Source organism: Ptychodera flava, chromosome 13 (genome assembly GCF_041260155.1).
Source record: "Ptychodera flava strain L36383 chromosome 13, AS_Pfla_20210202, whole genome shotgun sequence".
In the NCBI taxonomy this organism is placed as follows: Eukaryota; Metazoa; Hemichordata; class Enteropneusta; family Ptychoderidae; genus Ptychodera; species Ptychodera flava.
Genome location: NC_091940.1, coordinates 15,594,242 through 15,614,002, shown reverse-complemented (window position 1 = coordinate 15,614,002; position 19,761 = coordinate 15,594,242). Strand labels below are relative to the sequence as shown.

Genomic DNA, 19,761 nt, shown 5'->3' with positions numbered 1-19,761 from the left:
GCACAGAGAGTACGAGAGTATATATATATATATATATATATATATATATATATATATATATATATATATATATATATATATATATATATATATATATATATATATATATATATATATATATATATATATATATATATATATATATATATATATATATATATATATATCATGGAATAGTTCAGGTGGCGAATTATTGCTACAAGCAATACAGTGAACAAACGAGTCTATGCTATGCTATATGGGAAGTTAATCACACATAGACAGAATTCTTTAATACAGTTAATGTTGCATTACTGTTTGCGGTACATCCGTACTAGAATCAACAAGTAACCTCACGGTATCCCGGAATGCTTTGCAATTTAAAAATTTGCACAAACTTGTTTTCGGAAAACAAATATCATATTTTATTTAAACTTGATGTCCTATACTGCCCTCCATGATAGATGTTGTATATTATTTTCGGATATTGATGTTCATGGTGTCTTTTCCTATTCTTTTTTGAAGCTGTCTTTCCAACCTGTTTGGCGCGTGACTGCCAGCAAATCGGTGAATATTAATTTACTTTCAAACACTTTCCCGTGATTCGTCGACGGTTTTTGCGACGTTTACCCTCATTCGTAAAACGTATTGAATACGTTGGAGGTCATAAGCGCAAATTCGAGCAGAAACCGTCGACAGCTCACCGAAAAACGGTTGAAAAGACGTGTTGTGAACTTATCTTAATGTAGTGTTTCAGAGGCTATACATCAAAGCACATTTAAAACAATAACATAGAAGCGCATAAGCATGTAGTGTATTATAAAACACCTACTCTGGTCTTTTTCGGGCTATAGCACCCGTTTATTATACCCCTCGTGTCCCTGCCTTACCAGAAACATGTCGCTGGCGCAATACCCCTTGACCTCCTACGCCCTCGGCAAATAGCGATATTTTTCTGGTAACGCATTACCCCTGGGGGTAATAAACGAGCTATATAGCTCTCAAGACCAGGTCAAAGGTATTTGATATATATATATATATATATATATATATATATATATATATATATATATATATATATATATATATATATATATATTTACTTGTAATAGTAGTAGTTTCAAGAGAACATTTATTCACACTTAAGTCCCTGATCACATTAAACACTAAAAAAATATACAAGAGGACTTCATATGAATACCAATAAGTAAAGCTCAAAATTATTATACTCAATTATGATAGACAAAAAAGAAAAAGCTTACAAAGAGAAAGATAAGGAAAGAGCTTATAAATAATTTGGTAAACTTATAACGGATTGACAGAAAGGGCAGAAGACAAGAAATAAAACTAATTTTTTATCATCCATACTTTTGGTAAAGACATACACGTTAAAAACTGTCGCTTCGTTCTGTATCCTTAACCGATTTGAAATGAGTATACACATGATATAGGCCACCATCTAATTGAAATATTTTCATAGTCAGAATCTGAAAGATACGAACGAAAATGTCTTCAATACTTTTGCTGCACATATTGATAAAATATATATTTTTTCTGGAGATAAACGAAGTTTTCAGAGCTGTAGTCTTGATTTCTTCTTTATGATGCAAACGCCAGTATTTTAATTAACACACAGCGAGTCCGTTTACAGTAGTGTCACAATTGTAAGCTTAAAGCTTGCGGAGGGCGAAATCGGATAACATATGTCGATCACACACGAATGTTAGTAACCAACGTGCAGCTGCTAGGTAAAATTACTTATTTCCCGAGATTTTCATGAGCCAGAATTGTACTATGAAGAAATCGATGATTTCAACGAACGTGACGATGCTGGCTCCAAAGAACAGACCCAAGGAACCTCCGATATCACCTGAAAAAAAATGGGACAAGAGATTATAACGTTATAACGTTGTAATTGAAGAGGACACAGATGATCATACATAACCAAAACAAAAGAGAAACAGTAAGCCGATTAATACTTCGGACTGGACAGGTATACGCTACAAATACCGAAAAAATATAGTGAACCGTTCTATCTGTTAACACTGTCGTGTTGATTACGTAAAAAATATGTGAATTACGTCATAATTATGTGCGGAGCTAGGTTACGTCATTGGACTGATTTTCAAAACTTCTCTACATTCAATATTACTCCATTTTTGCCGCAAATTCGAAAATTTTGGTTTGTTTGCATTCGTGACCTGCATATACTGATGCCTCAAACATAACTATGGATGTCAAAATCTTGACGATAATGCAGTAAAAGCTACAAAAACTTTTATTGTTCAACAATGACGAAGACGTTCGACAAATAAGTCATAAATTCATAGAGGGTTGTAATTGCCTTCCAACGGTAGTGCGCTTCGAAATTGAAAGACTTGGAACTTGTGATTAAAGTTTCGACCAGGAAACTAGAATCGTTCTCATTCGACATCCAGAATAAAAATCATGGATAACACTGGAAAAAATTACACGAGGAACTAATTACCTAATATTTAATAAGTGACTCTTCAAAGTTAAAACGGCCATTTCAGCAATGTTACTCTACGGGAAAATATATTATTGATTTTCACGAGAACGAATCAATGGAAACTTTTTATTAGCATTCCATGAACTTAAAAATGAGCCACGAATGGCAGTGGACCAAAATAGTACTGTGAAAGTTTGAGAATCCGAATAGCTGTCGACAAGCTCAATCTATCTAATACTATCGCCTCCTTCCATATGCCGAATCATGAATTCGAGCTATAAGTGCATTTTAAGATTTTGTTATCGCTCATAACACAGAACAGAGCTCGGAACAGGATAAATGCACATCAATGTATGAACCCATACTTACAAATGAGATTAAACGAATGATATCCTGGCTGCTGTATGATGCTGTTCACATTCAAGTCCTCGAAGTACACGGTGACTTTTGAAAAGTTTTCTCTGAGGAAAGAGTCATCAAACATTGTCTGTAACTATTGTCAGTTTGAAGAAAGTCTGCGTAGAGGTACTGCACTCCTGTGGTTTAATATTGGAGAGTGATTGCTACATTCCCATATGCAAACTAGAACTTGAAGACACGGACACATGCATGAGGATGTGTAAAGAATCATTAAATCATAACCTTACGTGCTATATTTATTTATACCAAAATTGATGTTTTCCAAAATATGTACCCTTTTTATTCTTCGGGTATCATATTGCTATGAAATGCTCTTCAAATGATGATAATAATGATGATAATAATATAACTACTACTACTACTACTACTACTACTACTACTACTACTACTACTACTACTACTACTACTACTACTACTACTACTACTACTACTACTACTACTACTACTACTACTACTACTACTACTACTACTACTACTACTACTACTACTACTACTACTACTACTACTACTACTACTGATAATGATGATGATGATGATGATGATGATGATGATAATGGCTACTAATATAACCATATACGTTCGGTTCCAACACACACTTTATTTTGCATAGTCATTGTGATGGTCGCTCTACTTTAGGAGCGAATGCAATGGCGCCTACTTACTGCATATATGCTTTGCATATGTCGCCAGGCCCTTCATTTACAAATTCATCTGTCTTATTATCTCGGAATGACTTGAGTTCAGAATACAGGTAAAGGAACGTTTCATCGAACAAAGGCAGGTAATAGTCTTGGAAAAGGGAGTCGATTAAATACTGGATGGAGTCAGTTGTATGATTGGCAGATGCAAACATGTTCCACATTGTTGTATTATGGCCGGTCCAGGGATTTACCGAGAGATTCATGTACTTCTGTTGCAGCGTCTCTTTCGTTTCGGCGTAGAAGTCCGAGCCCACGTCATCGGTCCCGTTCTTGTAAATCAATGTCAGGGTGTACTTGAGAACTTCGAATGTAAGATCATTCAGTATGTCGATGAACAGACCCTCCGTCAGAGCCTTAACTATGACGGCGTGAAATTCAGGCGAAGATATGAAGGCAGAGATATTCTGACCATTTGCCTCCACAGTGTAGTAATGCTCGAGAACGAAGTTTTTCATGTTTGCCGTGATTTCCATTAGATCGTTTGATGAATGAATACTTTAAAAGAAACGAAAAGCCCTATTTAGCTTGTTTTACTGAAACAGAATGTGTATATAAACAGTGTACTTTAGCCAATGACAACAAACTATGTGTTTAACAGAATTTTAAAACATGACCACTGTAAAACATGATTTTACAACGGGTACTCACATTCCATAGAATGCAAGTGCTTCATTGCACGGCCATCTTCCTGTCGCTGTTAACAAATAAGAGTATGTTGAGGACGGGTAGCTATCGTAGGACAGCTTGGTCTCGTACTTGGTCTGCACACATGGTTCTTCACAGTGATTGCAGGGATCCACTTTCAAAGCGAAATCGTCTGAAAGTAAAACTTCGAATCAATCAAATGCGTGACGACAGTGCCCTTCGATAGTGTTCCAAATTTAAGCAATTTTCATAAGAAGTGAGGGATATTGTCATAGTGAAAAAATAACCAATCAAGTGTGGAAACAGTATCGACCTGCTCCTCTTAAATAAATTCTTCGGGAGTATTCATGTTAGAAGTATGTTTTTTCAGAATAGAATACATGCACCAATCAGAGAAAAATGGACATAAAGGATAATCAGGGGATGTACATGCCACAGTGGGAACGAGTGAACCAATTAGGCAATAGAGCAGCAAAAAACTTGGCCGACAAGAAAACAAGTATATTATTATTCAAAGGGCAAAAGAGTCATGATAATGAGTGCTATGCTTACCCATTGCACTAAAATAGCAATTCTGCAGCTCATACGGGGAACAATAGGTCGAGTTTCCTACAGTATTCATAAAATAAATAGTTAATTGGTGTCTACGCCTGCTCATACAAAGCAATACCGGTTTAAACATCCTTCTTAAACTACACGGAAGAGAAATTTGAATAAGACGATCTTTGGGACCAGATTCGTACACGCATGACCATTTTACTCACATGTTGTTAAAAGATGACACATGCTATGTTTTTCAGATTGACGTTACTTTCGACATGTGATGACGTCGACGCATACAAGAAATTAACATTTGAATAAGTCATGCTTGTGATAAGGACGCATCGTAGAAATATTCGCCAGATGCTGCTTGAAATATGATATCTTGGGAACACTTTTTTAAATCAGGAGACATTGTTAAGGGAAGTGCCTGAAGTTCAGTGACAAGGACATTGTGTACCTTTCTTCAACGCTTGTTTGAGAGCCACCACGTTACATAAAATATGGAAACACAGATACCGTGTATGTATCCGTGTGTGTATCGATTTCCCGTATAAATATATTCATGAGTCCTCAGTGTATTGGTGAACATCGTGTCAGTATACAAATCGACTTAAATGAATAATTGTCAATGAAGAATAATATATTTGCTTTAATCTTGCACTATCTACGTAGAGGGCGGCAAGGTAATTACATTTTTAGGGTTGTGTACCTGGCATGTAGAAATATCTGCATCCACACTGTTCTACTGCATAGTCAGTCTCACACTCCATCCAACATTTGGACAAAGAGTAGGCACCATCGAAGTACTTTAGGTTATTTTCAACATTTTCAACGCAGTTACCGTAGGGGGAGCCTAGATTGGAAACCTATATTTTGCGAGAGGCAATCAGTAAACTACAATGTTTATTAAAGCGGATTAGGTGACTATGAACTTGATAAGATGTTTGAGTCGTTTCACAGAGCTGATTGAACTTTTCAAAGAAGACGCCGCCCGTTCAGTTCTTGTGTCAGTTGAATATGTTTACTACCCTTTTCAGAATTAGAGCGCGAAGCCACTGCAGTGAACTGCAATAAAACTGCTTACACTAATTAGTTTCAGCTGTAGCCAGCTGGCAAAGTCGACAACATTGTATGTCCCATGCAGACAGTTTGTCTGGGGAAGTTGAAATAAAAAAGATTTGTACATGGACCAGTGCATGGTAATGTTACATTGTATCTTAATCTTGAACACAGGGTGCCAATCGTAAACTCTCATTTACAACTCGAGCCTCAGACAGAGTTAGTTTCACCTTTGTACACGCAGACTTTTTGGTCTTTATCAAGTAGCCTTGTTCAACACCAAAGTGGCCACGGCTACAGCTGAGACTAATTAGTGTAAGCAGTTTTATTGCAGTTCACTGCAGTGGCTTCGCGCTCTAATTCTGAAAAGGGTTGTAATCTTGTCAGTGGACACAGGAAACAGATCACGTTGCAGATCAAGAGCAGATCTTGCGAGAACTTTTGTAAATCAGGAGACATCAGGAGCAGCATCGCAAGTCTTCCAATCGTGTTGCAGATATAGCAACACGATTCCGCCCAGAAAAATAAGGTTACAAGTGTCAATTCCTTGTTATCTGTAATTTCACACACGAAGTGCGAATAGGCGATTGGTGATTTAGAATGCCTCGTTGGTACAGCTCAAGTTTTACGAATATCTTGCAACTACGAATATCAGAAACGTTTTTAACAATTAAGGCTTTCATGACCATACTTTCAATTTTTTTCAAATCTTCTTCTTTTGAAGGAAAAAAAAACCTCTTAACATTTAAACTATTTCACATTTTAATGGTAAGAGAGGGTTGGTATCTTACCAATTTAGATGTTAATCCAATCGTCGACGCTGTTCCCGGAGAAATCGACAGACCATAACTGGCAACGTTTGGTATTTCGTCCTGCCCATGAACCATCAGACGGAATCCTACATTTGTGCGTGGTGCTACATATTCCCTCTGGTTGACAAACAGAAGAAGCTGTAATCCATATTGCTGGCCTGACATTAAAAAAATGGTAAATTCAAGGATTTTCGCTTACTCTTCTCCATCCATTCAAAATTTTCGAATAAACCAATCGAAAAACGTCTTTGCCAACAAAGTAGTTGTTTTCCTTACGCCAACATGATATGTTTTTGGTTGATTTTGATGCGTTATTATTATATAAAAAATTAAAAGAGTAAACCCTGCTCTTTAAATTCAGCGCTGATTTACCATTGTACCGAGCTTTCAGGTGACTTTTAAAAGACTGTAAAAGTGAAGCCATCTAAAGTGATGATGGTAGGTACCTACCCGCATTTCGAACTTTATTAACATACCCTTGCTCATTAGAGTTAAACGTGTAACATATTCCATAGTTTGTTATTACTTTTGTGAAGTTCTCTGTTCCGCAAGGCAAGCCACCAAAGGAACATCTGTCATGCAAATGAATAAGAAAAAGCAAATATTATTTGAAATGATGGACTGCTTTTCTATTCTACTTTAAATGACAAATCTAAAAACTTTTTCGCAAAGTGGCTTATATTAACGTATAGAGAATCAATCAAGACATTCCAATGTCAATAAAGTCTCGCTGTCCTAATAATGTTAATCGCTGGTGATTGGACACAATCGATGTATATACGGCAACTTTCTTCGTTCGTAGGAAGAGTGAATTACCTCCTCACGATGTCTTCGACATGATGGGCAGTTTCCTCCATGAAAGTGAGCTGAGTCTGACCTTCGCCGTAATGCGCTTCTTCGGGAACCCGAAAGTCGTCAAACTCCGATATCGCCTCACCATTCGATGAAAATATCGCATACAGATAAGGGAAATAAAACAGGAATATTGATGCCCCGCCGAGAAGATTTTTGACGTTGTTGTATCTGCGGCAAATAAAAGGATCATACAAAAAGACGGTGATTGTAATGTATTTGTTACAGTTGTTGCCGTCGTTTATGGGGGTTTCAAGACCTGTGTCGAAACCCTTTTGCAATTGTATTGTTAATTGTTGTTATTGCCCTTCTGCTTCCTAGTCTGCTGGCCACTTAGCACTGCTGATCCAAATAACTTGCAACTTTGCATGTAGGTAAACGCCCATTAGTCACATTTTCTTGCAGTGATATTTGATTCAAAGTTGTCATGCCAAATAATGTTTATAAAAAAATCAAATGTCAACAATTGCTTTCGTCCCTAATGCTTAGTTGCTTAGTACCGAATTTAGTGATCATTGACTATGTCGTGTTTGAGAATATGATATTTAAGTGATTGAATTTTGTGATTTTGGTGACCTTTGACCCATACGTCTGATATAATATATGCAGCATATATCAACATGTAATTGTAGGTTGACTAATTGAGCTAGACATTTAGATTTGTCGGATGTTTACCTGTATGAGACCAACAGTACTTTGCCAAGTTATGGGATGACACTGCATGACCATTGACTTTCTTTCATGTGTCTTAGCAACAACCAGATGTGAACTGAATATGCTCACGTGGATTACAACAGGTTCATTACATAGTAGAACGCTTCACAGAACAATCAGATATCTGTCATATCATTATATATAGCAGATTTCATCAACTTTCGCACAGTACTCTCAGAGTTAAATCACTAATTACTAAACTTCATTTAATATGCGAATGAGCTGTTTACTAACGCGATACTGTTCAATTCTTCATGAGACAATAAGATATCTAGCAGATCAACATCTGTAGCACGTTTCATCAAATTTAATGTTGTGATTTTCGAGTGATATAACTAATTACAAAGTTCATTTAATATGCAAATGAACCCTAGATTAAAACTTGACACTGCTCAAAGCTTCACGCGACAGTTACATATTTATCAGATCAATATCTGCAGCAGGTTTCACCAAATTAAGTGCAATAAAGGGCTGGAGGTTTTGATGATAAGTATGAAACCATAGTTTTTAGCTCACGTGTTTACACACGTGAGCGCATGCCGTGGCGACGTCTGTCTGTCTCTCTGTGTGTGAGTGTGTTTATGTCTGTCTGTCTGTTTGTTTACACGATAACTCAAACTATTCAAGTCAGATTTTATAGACAAGTACACTATGCTAATGGCAAGAACTGAAAAGATTTCGATTTATGTGACTTCCATATTAATGAAGCTATGAAATATCATTTTTTTCATATGATGTTTCCTATGGAGACAGTAATGACAGTTTCGACGTTTATCAAGAAATACTGTCCAAAGTTCAAGAAGCTTTCGCTGATGACAATCTCAGAGCATAATGATGATACTATAACTGCCATGTCAAAAATCTTCTCATTTGCATATTTAATATTTTTTGTGTAATTACTTATGTTACTCAAAACTTCCTGCATCAAATTTGATGATACCTGCAGCTACAAATATTAATCTGATAGATATTTAATTATACTGGGAAGCATTGAGCAGTGTCAAGCTAAAGGTATGGTTCAGGCGTCAGATTGTCCTGCCAGGAAATTTACTAACTAGATTACAATTTCAATGGAAAACAAAAGGCTATGACACATCCATAAGCCTCTTACAGACTAGAACAAACTCGATCCCTGGGATCGAGTCCCTTACCTTTAATAAGTAGCTAATTTGCATATTTAATGAAGTTTTGTGATTAGTCATATAACTCCAAAATAACTGCACCAAATTTGATGAAATCTGCTGCAGATACGGATCTAACGGTATTGTTAAGCATTAATTACTGTGAAGTTAATAACGGGTTCATTTGCATATTTAATGATCTTTGCAATTCGTGATATAACTCTGAAATTATGGCACCACATTTAGTGAAACCTACTACAGATATTGATCTGATATATCTAATCGTCGTGTGAAGTATTTAGCAATATCAAGTTAATTAAGGGTTCATTTGCATATTAGATGAACTTTTTCATTAGTGATCAAATTCTGAAATTACTTCATTACATTTGATGAAACGTGCTACTAATGTTGATCTGGTAAATGTCTGTTTGTACTATGAAGCAGTAAGCAGTGTCACGTTTAGAAATGTGTCATTTGCATATGTAATGATTTTTTAAATTAGTAATTTGACTTCAAATATATTTAACAACCTCGATGGAAGCTGCTACAAATGTTGATCTGATAGATATGTTACTCTTCTCTGAAGCGTTTAGCCGTGTGAATTAATGGATTATTTGCATATGTAATGACCGTTTGTAATTAGTAATATAAGTCAAAATTACTCTACCAGATCTGATTACACTTGCTACATATATGAAGGTGACAGATGTCTGGCTTTACCGAGAAATTATAACAAGAGTCCTGTCAATGAATCTTACACTAAGATATTTACAATCTATCATGCCAATGGTTAGATCTATTTTAAAACTTATAGTAGTACACTATGTATTAACCAGTTTGGTTGAGAAATCGAAAGTTTAAATTAAATTCTCTTCATGGAAAATATAGTGTGTAGGGTTTTAAATACACGAAGCTATATAAGCTACCGTCCTTACCCCTAATTTGTATTCAATAGCATTGAAGAGAATGTTTACATTTTTTTTGAAAGCTATATTGACAAAAGTTTGCATTTTATGTGAGTATTACTTGAAGTATGTCAAATACAGTTCAGAAAATCGTAGGCTCGCCTCTCATTTTTCTACCACCATGGTTCAATCCTCTTACATTTAATGTAAAATGCGCCCCAGGGAAAGATATTCTCTTTTTCTATTTAAAAAAAAAAATTCTGATACATCGCTTATAGAGGCTAATTTTGAAGCTGATGAAATAATTAAAGTTTCACCGGCTTAGTTTCTATGAAATAATTAAAGTTTCACCGGCTTAGTTTCTCGAAATTCAACAGGGGTGGCAGCGATTTTGAATTATTTCAAAAGTCGGTAAATATTAAGTTATTTGATTTGTAATACAGTCAAACTTTTGCAAAATTTCCCCTGATTTTTGTTTTTGATTTTGACAGGTAATGGTTTAAAGGTACCCTGAGGAAAGTTTGAGCAAAAGTTTGAGACTTTCAATTTCGAGGCAAGCAGACAAATAATTACCGGAAATGTAAAAATTATGCGTTACCGATATTCTGACAAAATGCGAACCTCGGTTAACTCACAGTAAATTATGACATATGGACATGCATTGTGTATTTTTCCTTTCTCAATTTTTTCTGACTTTCATGATTACAAAAATATAACTCTTACCTAAACATGTTGTTGTTGCATATGGTAATAGCAGGAAAATCCGGCCTTTCCTTGGGCTCTTCAAACTTAATGTTCACATTTATCGGTCGATCGATAAAAGACATAATCAAGGTGCTAACCTGGAACAGCAATCCTCCCAGTGCAAAGAGCACAATTAATAACCAGAAGACCCTGTCAATATAGGTAAGACATGAATTAAACACTGCATTGAAGTGCTTATACTGTACTCAAATGCACCACGAAAACGTAAAACTAAGTAAATCTGCTAGGGAGCAACTAATATGATATTACCTATTGTATTTTACCTGTTGCGTTTTACATATTTTATAGTCGTTTTTTTTTTCTTCGGAGACTGAGTTTCAACCTAGTGAGTACGATGCGTTTTATTGCTTGCATTATCTACGTCGATTACCGCGCTTTTCGCGAAACTATTCTGCCTGTCGGATGAGTGGTCAGTTATACACTTACTGAGATGCAGTACTAGTATGTGGCTAATGTCGTCATAGAGCTTCGAAAAAAACCAGGCCTTATTTACACGTGTTCTGCGAACGGTAAGTGGGGCGCTTTTGCAACTCTTGTTGGGATGCTGATGGGCTACCGCGTGATGGCATGCGACACTTCGCGAGACCCACATACTCCAAGGGCCAGTCGGTTCCTAGGATACTGGTCAAGTTTTGCCTGATAAATGGGTATCTGTAAAATTTGTGCAATATAACTTTACTTCGCAACTTTGATGCAATTTTCAACACTGCAAACAACGCGTGGAAACATTGCATCTACGCGAAGTATCAAACAGCCCAAAAGTTTGTCTTGTACATGTATGCCGATATCCCAGCAGGAAACATAGTCGTTTCTTTTTGAATGACCCCTTGATTATTGTCCCGAACGTAAACTCAGATAATTTATCGCTGTCACTGCTTAACCGTCCCACAATCACTACAGCAGGACTGCGCTTCAAAAGACTTCTCCTTCTAAAACCAGCTGCGATATCCTGTTATATGACCCCTCGTTATCTATCTATCTATCTATCTATCTATCTATCTATCTATCTATCTATCTATCTATCTATCTATCTATCTATCTATCTATCTATCTATCTATCTATCTATCTATCTATCTATCTATCTAACAATTTATATGGCGCCAAATATCAAAAGTTTAAGTATGCTCACTGGTTCTTTGAGAGATAATTAAAATACTTTCTGAAAGATGTACGTCTTAAGCGTCTTTTGAAAGTGTTGGCATTGGGAAAGGTTTTATGTCCTAGGGTAGAGAATTCCCAAGGACAGGAGCAGCTGAGAAGAATGAGCAGTGACCGACTTTCAAGCTTGTTCAATGTCGTTTGCGATGACCTAATTAGGGCTAGGAGATACCTTCCATGGATTATTTGTAAAAGAAAACCATTCTCTGTGTAAACCGTATTCAATTGGAATTGTAATAATTAAGAAAAGAAAACAAATTAAAACAAAAGAAACAAACAAACAAACAAAAACAGTGTTACAAGAGTTTTCTCAAGTTTTCCACACAATTTCGGGCATAATGATACATTTGATAACAGCATATGTCTCTCAACGACAAGGAAGATTATAGCTAATAGTTATGACAAAAAGTGAAAATGTCAGGCTATTTTAGAATAGTGGCAACGATTTAACACCAATTAAGTGTGTAAAAGTTATGATCCTCGCCACCTTGTCGACAAAATGCCCCAAGTGGAGCGGTTTGGCATGCGTGTGTTTGCATGGCGTCTCCTCTAAAGCACCAATATGCACAGCCTTTGTTCGTTGATAAAGGTCTGAGTCACCTCACTGCATTCATTCTGCAAAAGGACCCTTTCAATGCATCAGCCGTGCATGAATGTGCCTGACGACGACATCGCAAACACATAAGAAAAGCGAGTGGCGTATACCGAGTCAATGCTGGTGACGATGACAATATTAGAACGAACCTTCTTCCGAACGAAACATTGGCACTGCCTACGAATTTTACACCGGACACACCAGCTTCTTGTGTGAAAGTTTTGAAAACTCCCGTCCATGTCTTGCCATCTTTTTCGGAGTTATGGTCATCTTTGTCTGTAGAAATAGGTTTTTCGTCTGTTCTCCTGTCCTCGGAAAACTCGGTCTCGTAGGCAAAATTATTGAGAGGAACAACTGAAGTTCTATTTAAACCAAATGTACTCATGACAGCGGCTGATTATGCGGTAGCACGGTATCGAAATTCAACATTGGATGTTCTGCCGAGCTGACCAATTTCGGCGCGACCCTGAGCACGTGACGCAGACTTAACTGCTGCGTCAGCGTCGAACAAGCAACATATCTACGTCACCGTTACTTTTCAGCTTTACGACGAGAGGTCATGCTGGCGCGTTTTAAAGGCGCGTCATACAGGCCGCCATTGGTTTTTATTTGTCTGAAGAGTATTCACGTTCACAATGAAATACACACACATATACAAGAACGTCCATTGAGTGATTTCCGGGCGGATATATTCTACGGATAACTTTTAGGTGTTTTAAGTTGACATTGACCTCCGAAAAGCTGTCCTTGGGAAGTGATCCATCAAGTATTGTTCGGCTCGACACTTTACCAATGCACCTACTTGAGCACATAAACGATCAAAGGCTGATCGCGAATTCTGCAATTTTTTTTTCGCTTCTCATATTTTCTGAACACATTGTCTTCACACTTGAGATGAATGTCGACATTTGATAGTGTAACTTGGTATCGACAGCATATCGATACTGCCATCGTCTCCCCTGCGTAATGGTGACAAGAAACTGATTCATGGTTCCGTAAATAAAGTAGCTCGTTTGATGTGGCACAGGTAGACAGACCTTTTAAACGAGAATTTGTCGAAGATGCCTACGTTTTGAGTCAAATCATGATAACATTGCAATGCAAACATATACTGCATACATCTTTAAAACTTTTTATATTATGTCGCTGTCAGCCCGATCGTAAAACTTTTTCTAAGTTTTTTTACTATATGTATAGATTTATTTAAGTGTGTCAGCTATTTAAGCGATGGCAAAAGGGAGTTATGGCGCGTAAACATTTCAAACTTCCATTTTGCACTCATAGTCGCATTTCTAGCTTTCGAACTCCCATTTTTTGACTAACGAAAGTTGTCAAAAATGGAAGTTAGTCAAAAATGAGAGTTCGAAAGTCCAAAATGAAAGTTTGAATTTTTGCCTTGATTACGCGCCATAAGGCTGTCTTGAAAAGAGGTGTTGTATTGATCCCCTATGTTAGAGGTGAGATTCAAAACAGCAAAGCTGTTGCACAATGTTTCACTTCATTGACCTTGACCTTTAGGCTTTAGTGTGAAGTTCGTCTCCCTTGTCACGGACACGTCTTTCACAACATTGGCCACACTCGACCCTCTTCATTATTTTCTACACAACTAAATCTTGGCTGGGAGGTAAGAAATTATCCCTCATTTATCTACTTGACAAGGATTTTTTCGAGCGCACATTCTTTGCAACGTGGTAAGGCTGTGAAAACTTGAATAATTCTGATCTCAGACTCTCTGTATGTATTATTCTTTCAACTTCGACAACCATTCAAGGGATGTCATGGTGCACCCCGAAGGCATGAAATATGAAGCTTATAAATCGAAAGAAACGTTGTTGACTCTGCATGTAAACTGTCAATATTCGGACAATGTGACTCCCCAGTCGCAAATAATAATGTTGTCATGAAAATACCGAAAATAATGCATGAGGAAAATTAGTGCCGCCCATAGGCTGCCTAATTGATGTATCTTCCGTCAATGTAGTAACTAATGAGACAAATTTATATATAATTCATATTATCATTAATATTAGCATATTTGTCAAATGTAAAACTATAAGCATACTATGGAATGGTAAAGGTGCTCTAGAGAACAATGTTGAACTTGTGTGTTTTTGTTACAGAAAAAAGCAAGAGAGCGTTGACGTTTATCGCAGCTATTTGAAGTGATGTGCGTGTGTCTGAGGTTTACTTGATACGATGATTAAAATTAATGGTTTTGTTTAGCGGTGCATTTGTTCTAAGATATTTAAGTAAACTACCCCAAGCGACGAGTTTACCACGAAATGTCGACCAGTTCACATCATGCATCCATGAACAACAGAGAGCATGGAGTGAAATATTCACAAACCGAAGTGTAAATTCGTTGCTGTAACGCACTGGCATTCTGGCAATCGTCCTGTAGGCCCTTTGGAACCGTTCAGTGAACTCGCAGATGCAGGTGCAGAATGCACCGTGCTGCAACATATACGGTTTCCAAACATGATCCCAATCCATTTGTTAATGATTTCTCAATAGAGAACATAAATAAAATTTCGATTTTCGGTCTTATTCCAAAAGCTTTAAAATGAACCCCAGGGTTTTAGACCAGAAAAAGTATTGGGCAATTCGGAGAATTTAATTATCTGTCCCTGAGGCGCGTTCAACTTTAACCTAATAATCGATTGCCAAAATTTAGAGATGTGGTCCTTTGCAGGTCGGAAGCTGAAGGCGCCCTGGTCGATTTACTTCTTTTTGGTATGAAATGTCATCGACAACAATTTACTTTGCATGTGCTAAAAAGCCGTACGGAACGCCCGTTCTGTTCGTCTGGTTCTCTGCACCCTTTCTACCGCTGGCTGCGCTGTGCTGACAAAAAAGTTCAGGTACCAGATTTGGGGCAAAATGACTGCCGCGTGATGTTAGCCTGGAATTCAAAATGATTGCGCCCTTGACAGTAACTAAGCAACAAAGCGAGGCAGTCACCATCGATGAAAGCCTTATACTCTGTCGGTCCATACGTATTAGTCAAAAATTGGGTTGAACGTCTTTCAGATCTTTATTTCATGAACGCTGGTGAATAAATTGACCCTGCTCTTTATTCAATAGACAGCATCATCAATAGAGCAACAAAGGAAACTAGAAGTGTTCATAAAATTTGCTGATGTTTTCAAGACAACTTAAAATTGGCAAACTGACTGAAAAATTCAATCGGCAGTTAGTCATTACAACAAATCTATGATCGACCGACATACACTTTTTTCGACCATGGTCTAGACTGTGCTTCGATTGTCTTTGTTCTTTTCACGGTGGTTTTCTTATTTCCTAATTTTCTAATAGCCGTTTTACCCCATTTTTTTCCAGCTGAGGAAAAGTCTTTAAGTCCTTAACTTTCGATGTGTGTACTTCTTTAAGGTCCCAAGACAAGTATTGAACCCTTCCAATTAATGAACCCTCTGCATTAAATTAAGCTCGTAACCAAATCAAAGTATACATTTTCTGAAAGCCTAGATATTGGCCAATACTGTATTTTGTATTATATGACAATTGTTTGCATAAGGACCACGTGACAGTCAATTTGAATAACCTCATATTTTTTTTTATTTCCCTGAGGTAACGCTGCAGCATTTCCTGTCGACTCGAGATTAGCATGATAAAAAGGTGCCATGTCAATATTCCAGCTTCATTCAGGTAATCTTAGCGTACTTATTCACTCTGCGCTGGTTACACTAAAATTATCTTGTTTAAGTAGTAGAAAACAGAACATGAACTCAAATTCGTGGCAAAAAGTTTTAGAGTTTTTACCCAACTGAAGATCAACACTGAATTCTGACCGAAAAATGCGCTAACAGTTTTTTAAAGAACACAAAATTGCGACACTACCACCAAAAACACTCTCTGCTGTGATAGTTCCATGGCTCGACAACTTGAAACATGCATATTTTTGCTTATAACAACTCCTCTGTTTTCATAAGGGGAAAAACACGTTCTCACATTTCACACGTGCCCGCAACACGACTGTAGTCCGACGGAAGCTAAGCCCACTCTGTCTAAAACTAACCGCACAATTATGATGAATAATTACAGTGTGTTTGCAAACAGATTCCAGTGAATGTAGAATATATGTTAAGCTAACTATCTAAAATTAGACCACTCCTCCTCCTGCAAATATAACATTTGAAGTACGTTTACGATTCACTGATGTAGACAATGCATGTCTTATTTAAAATGCGATTGGTGAAGACTTAGTTTAAAAATTTGCGTACAGATTTATGAAAACAAGATGAGTTCGGTAGTCCTTTTGCCGGCAGGAACTTGATAAAGGTTGGTTTGTGTAGTTTAGAGTTGATATTGGGTGCACAAACACAGTGTCTCTGTTAGGTGTGTTTATTTTGCAGCAAATTAATACTCTGCCCCCTCGCTCACGAAGACACTGAGTTACAGAGGCGGAAAATAAACTCGCCGAACCATAGTGTTACGAATGACCACATAAGCCTAAACATAAACTTTTCCACCAAGCTCGTTGGTTCACTATGCGCGCCGGCGCATATGAAACGATGGGTGATGCAGTTGTCATCTTATCTATTTGTCGTGCTTGTTTCTTTAAGTTTCTTTATGGGGTCTCGTCAGTGAAAGAAAAAGAGTAGAAAAACGCATTACGAATAGAATGAAAAATATAGAAATGAATTGCAAAATTAGACCTATATTACAATTCCTTTCTTATAAATTGATTGACTAAAAAGTAGGGTATGTCCTTCATCATTAAGAAATAAATTCCACACCTCAGACATACAGTCAGGGGCAAGGACCTACTTCAGTAAATTTAACAATAAGGTGTTTTTCAGTGTTCATACGATTAAATATTGCATTTAAAAGAATTTTAGGGGTAAAAAACATCCATCACCGATTTTTTAAAAGCTTTCCCGTTCCATCAAATATTTTCCCATCTTCCCTCCCCACCACCAAACATCCCTGTGCCCCTTTTCCTAACACAAAATTCCCCAGTCGTCGCTAACAAAAGTTCCCCGCTGCCCTCTCGTCAACACATGAGCATTAAAGTTTGTTATCTTTCGGGTTTTGTATCGATATATTTTTACTTTTGACCAATACGTTCAGATTTGACCACACGTTAACCCTCACTCATTGGCAGTTTACCACGAGTGTCGCATAGCGTAAGCCATATTTGAAGAACGGTGGAGTAAGCAGCAATATAGCCATTGTGATATGGCAAATCATCATAAGATGGTGAGTACGCCCGACTCTCAAAGGTGATGATAGTTGAACTTGTCTGCAGATTTACCCCCATCTGATGACAAGTTTGCCCGCTTTTCTTTTTCAAGTGGCCCACAGTAAAATGAACACAACATTTTCTCCTCCGATTGACACAGAAAAGCCCAATGAGCTAGAGAGTATAAAATATCCGCCCTCCCGTCGCCGCTTGCGAACACATTTTTTCCTGAAGACCTTCAATGGCTGCCGGCCCCTGCAAGATGCTGACCTGCACATAAAGTGAACGCACGGCCACCCCGCCGTCACATTCCACGATAGATGTCTCAGGTTTAAACAATACAGAGGACGAAAATAGGGAGGGGATATTTAGGGAGCCGTCATTATGTACGGCCTGGGGGGGGGGGGGGGTTGGAGGAATTTCATCGGAAAGTCCGAAATTTCGAGTACCCCCCCGCTAACCATGATGAATTTGAGTATCCCCCTCTCTAACTAAGACTTAGAAAAGTTAATATCGATACATGTATTTGTAAAATTTACATAAATACAGCAATAGTAAAGACCTTTCAAATACTGATGTAAAATAAAAGCTCACGTTATAACCAGTATCCGACCTTATAGTATTGTTTAACTTGGATGGGTATCATGACATGGTTTCACTAGGATATCTGACTTGGCAGAATTTTAAAGTACAGGGGGAGAACACGCGAGAGGCTTAGGGTGAAAGTGTCAGAGGGGATGCAATGTCTCCTATCTTGCGTGGAAAATTTTGAGAAATTGTGAGTGCAATGGTGCAGTCTGGCGCAATCTGAGAGGTGTGAATCCCTTTTTTAAATAAGTAAAACTGTTAGAACACCCCAGGGGAGAGCACGAGAAGGTGTCCCCACTTTCCTAACGAAAATTTTGGGAAAAGGATGTGTGTTAAGTCGCAATCTGAGAGGTGTTTCAATTTATTTTGCACCCGGTAAAATTGTTTGAAAATTACATTGAACGCTGACATTTGTATTACATTTTTTGCATGATCATTGTTTGAGTCAGAATATTCAACAAGTAAGAAACAGTTCTCGGTTTGCCAGAGATTGAAGACAAAAGAATGTGCAGGAGTGGAAAATCTGTGACCTTCTTGTGTCATTTCTCCTGCTGCCAGCTTCTAATAAAAAGCCTGAATACAGTATGGTTAAATGTCAAAATGGTTATTGAACTGATTAGAAGTCAATGAAAATATAATTATGTTTCTGTGATAATAAAGGATGCATTCACAACAGTTAAGTTTTGAGAAATTGAGGTATGCAATGGTGCAGTCTGGCGCATTCTGAGATGGGTTTTCGATTTGTCTTTTACTAGTACAACTGGTAGAATACCCCAAGGGGGAGAGAACAAGAGAGGGTGTCCCCTTCTCGCATGAAAAATTTCTAGACATTGATGTGTGGAATGGTGCAATCTGATAGATGTTTCAATTTATGCTGCACAAAAAATTGAGTAACCCCCTTCTCCTCTCCACATTTTGAGCAACCCCATTTTGAGTGAACCCCTCTCATTCCTCCGATCCCCCAGGCCGTTAATAATGACGGCTCCCTTAGAATATGTTTACTAGCCTGATGTCTCTCTGGCGGCTGACGCCGGCCTCCAGCCGACCGAGACTGCAATCCAAACGCGCTCGCAGATATGGAAGACCGGTCACGACATGCGACATGCGAGTTTTAAAACTGCGATCTGCGGTTAGGGTTAGGGTTAGGGGTTAGGGTTAGGGTTAGGGTAGGGGTTAGGGTTAGGGTTAGGGGTTAGGTTTTCTCTAGTAAAAAGCCTTACTTCGCTCTCA

General features: G+C 37.6%; 1 protein-coding gene across 1 annotated transcript; it reads right to left on the bottom strand.

The window, feature by feature from the left end:
* Positions 1-1,095: 1,095 nt before the first annotated feature.
* Positions 1,096-13,231, bottom strand: LOC139147566 (acid-sensing ion channel 1A-like). Its single transcript, XM_070718691.1, has 11 exons — positions 12,890-13,231; positions 10,945-11,115; positions 7,446-7,652; positions 7,080-7,201; positions 6,609-6,787; positions 5,468-5,624; positions 4,768-4,824; positions 4,219-4,387; positions 3,532-4,065; positions 2,819-2,910; positions 1,096-1,849 (listed from the first exon to the last, which is right to left on the bottom strand). Exons 1-11 carry the CDS (start codon positions 13,123-13,125, stop codon positions 1,734-1,736), a joined length of 2,040 nt encoding a protein of 679 aa, XP_070574792.1. The 5' UTR covers positions 13,126-13,231; the 3' UTR covers positions 1,096-1,733.
* Between the last annotated feature and the right edge of the window lie 6,530 nt (positions 13,232-19,761).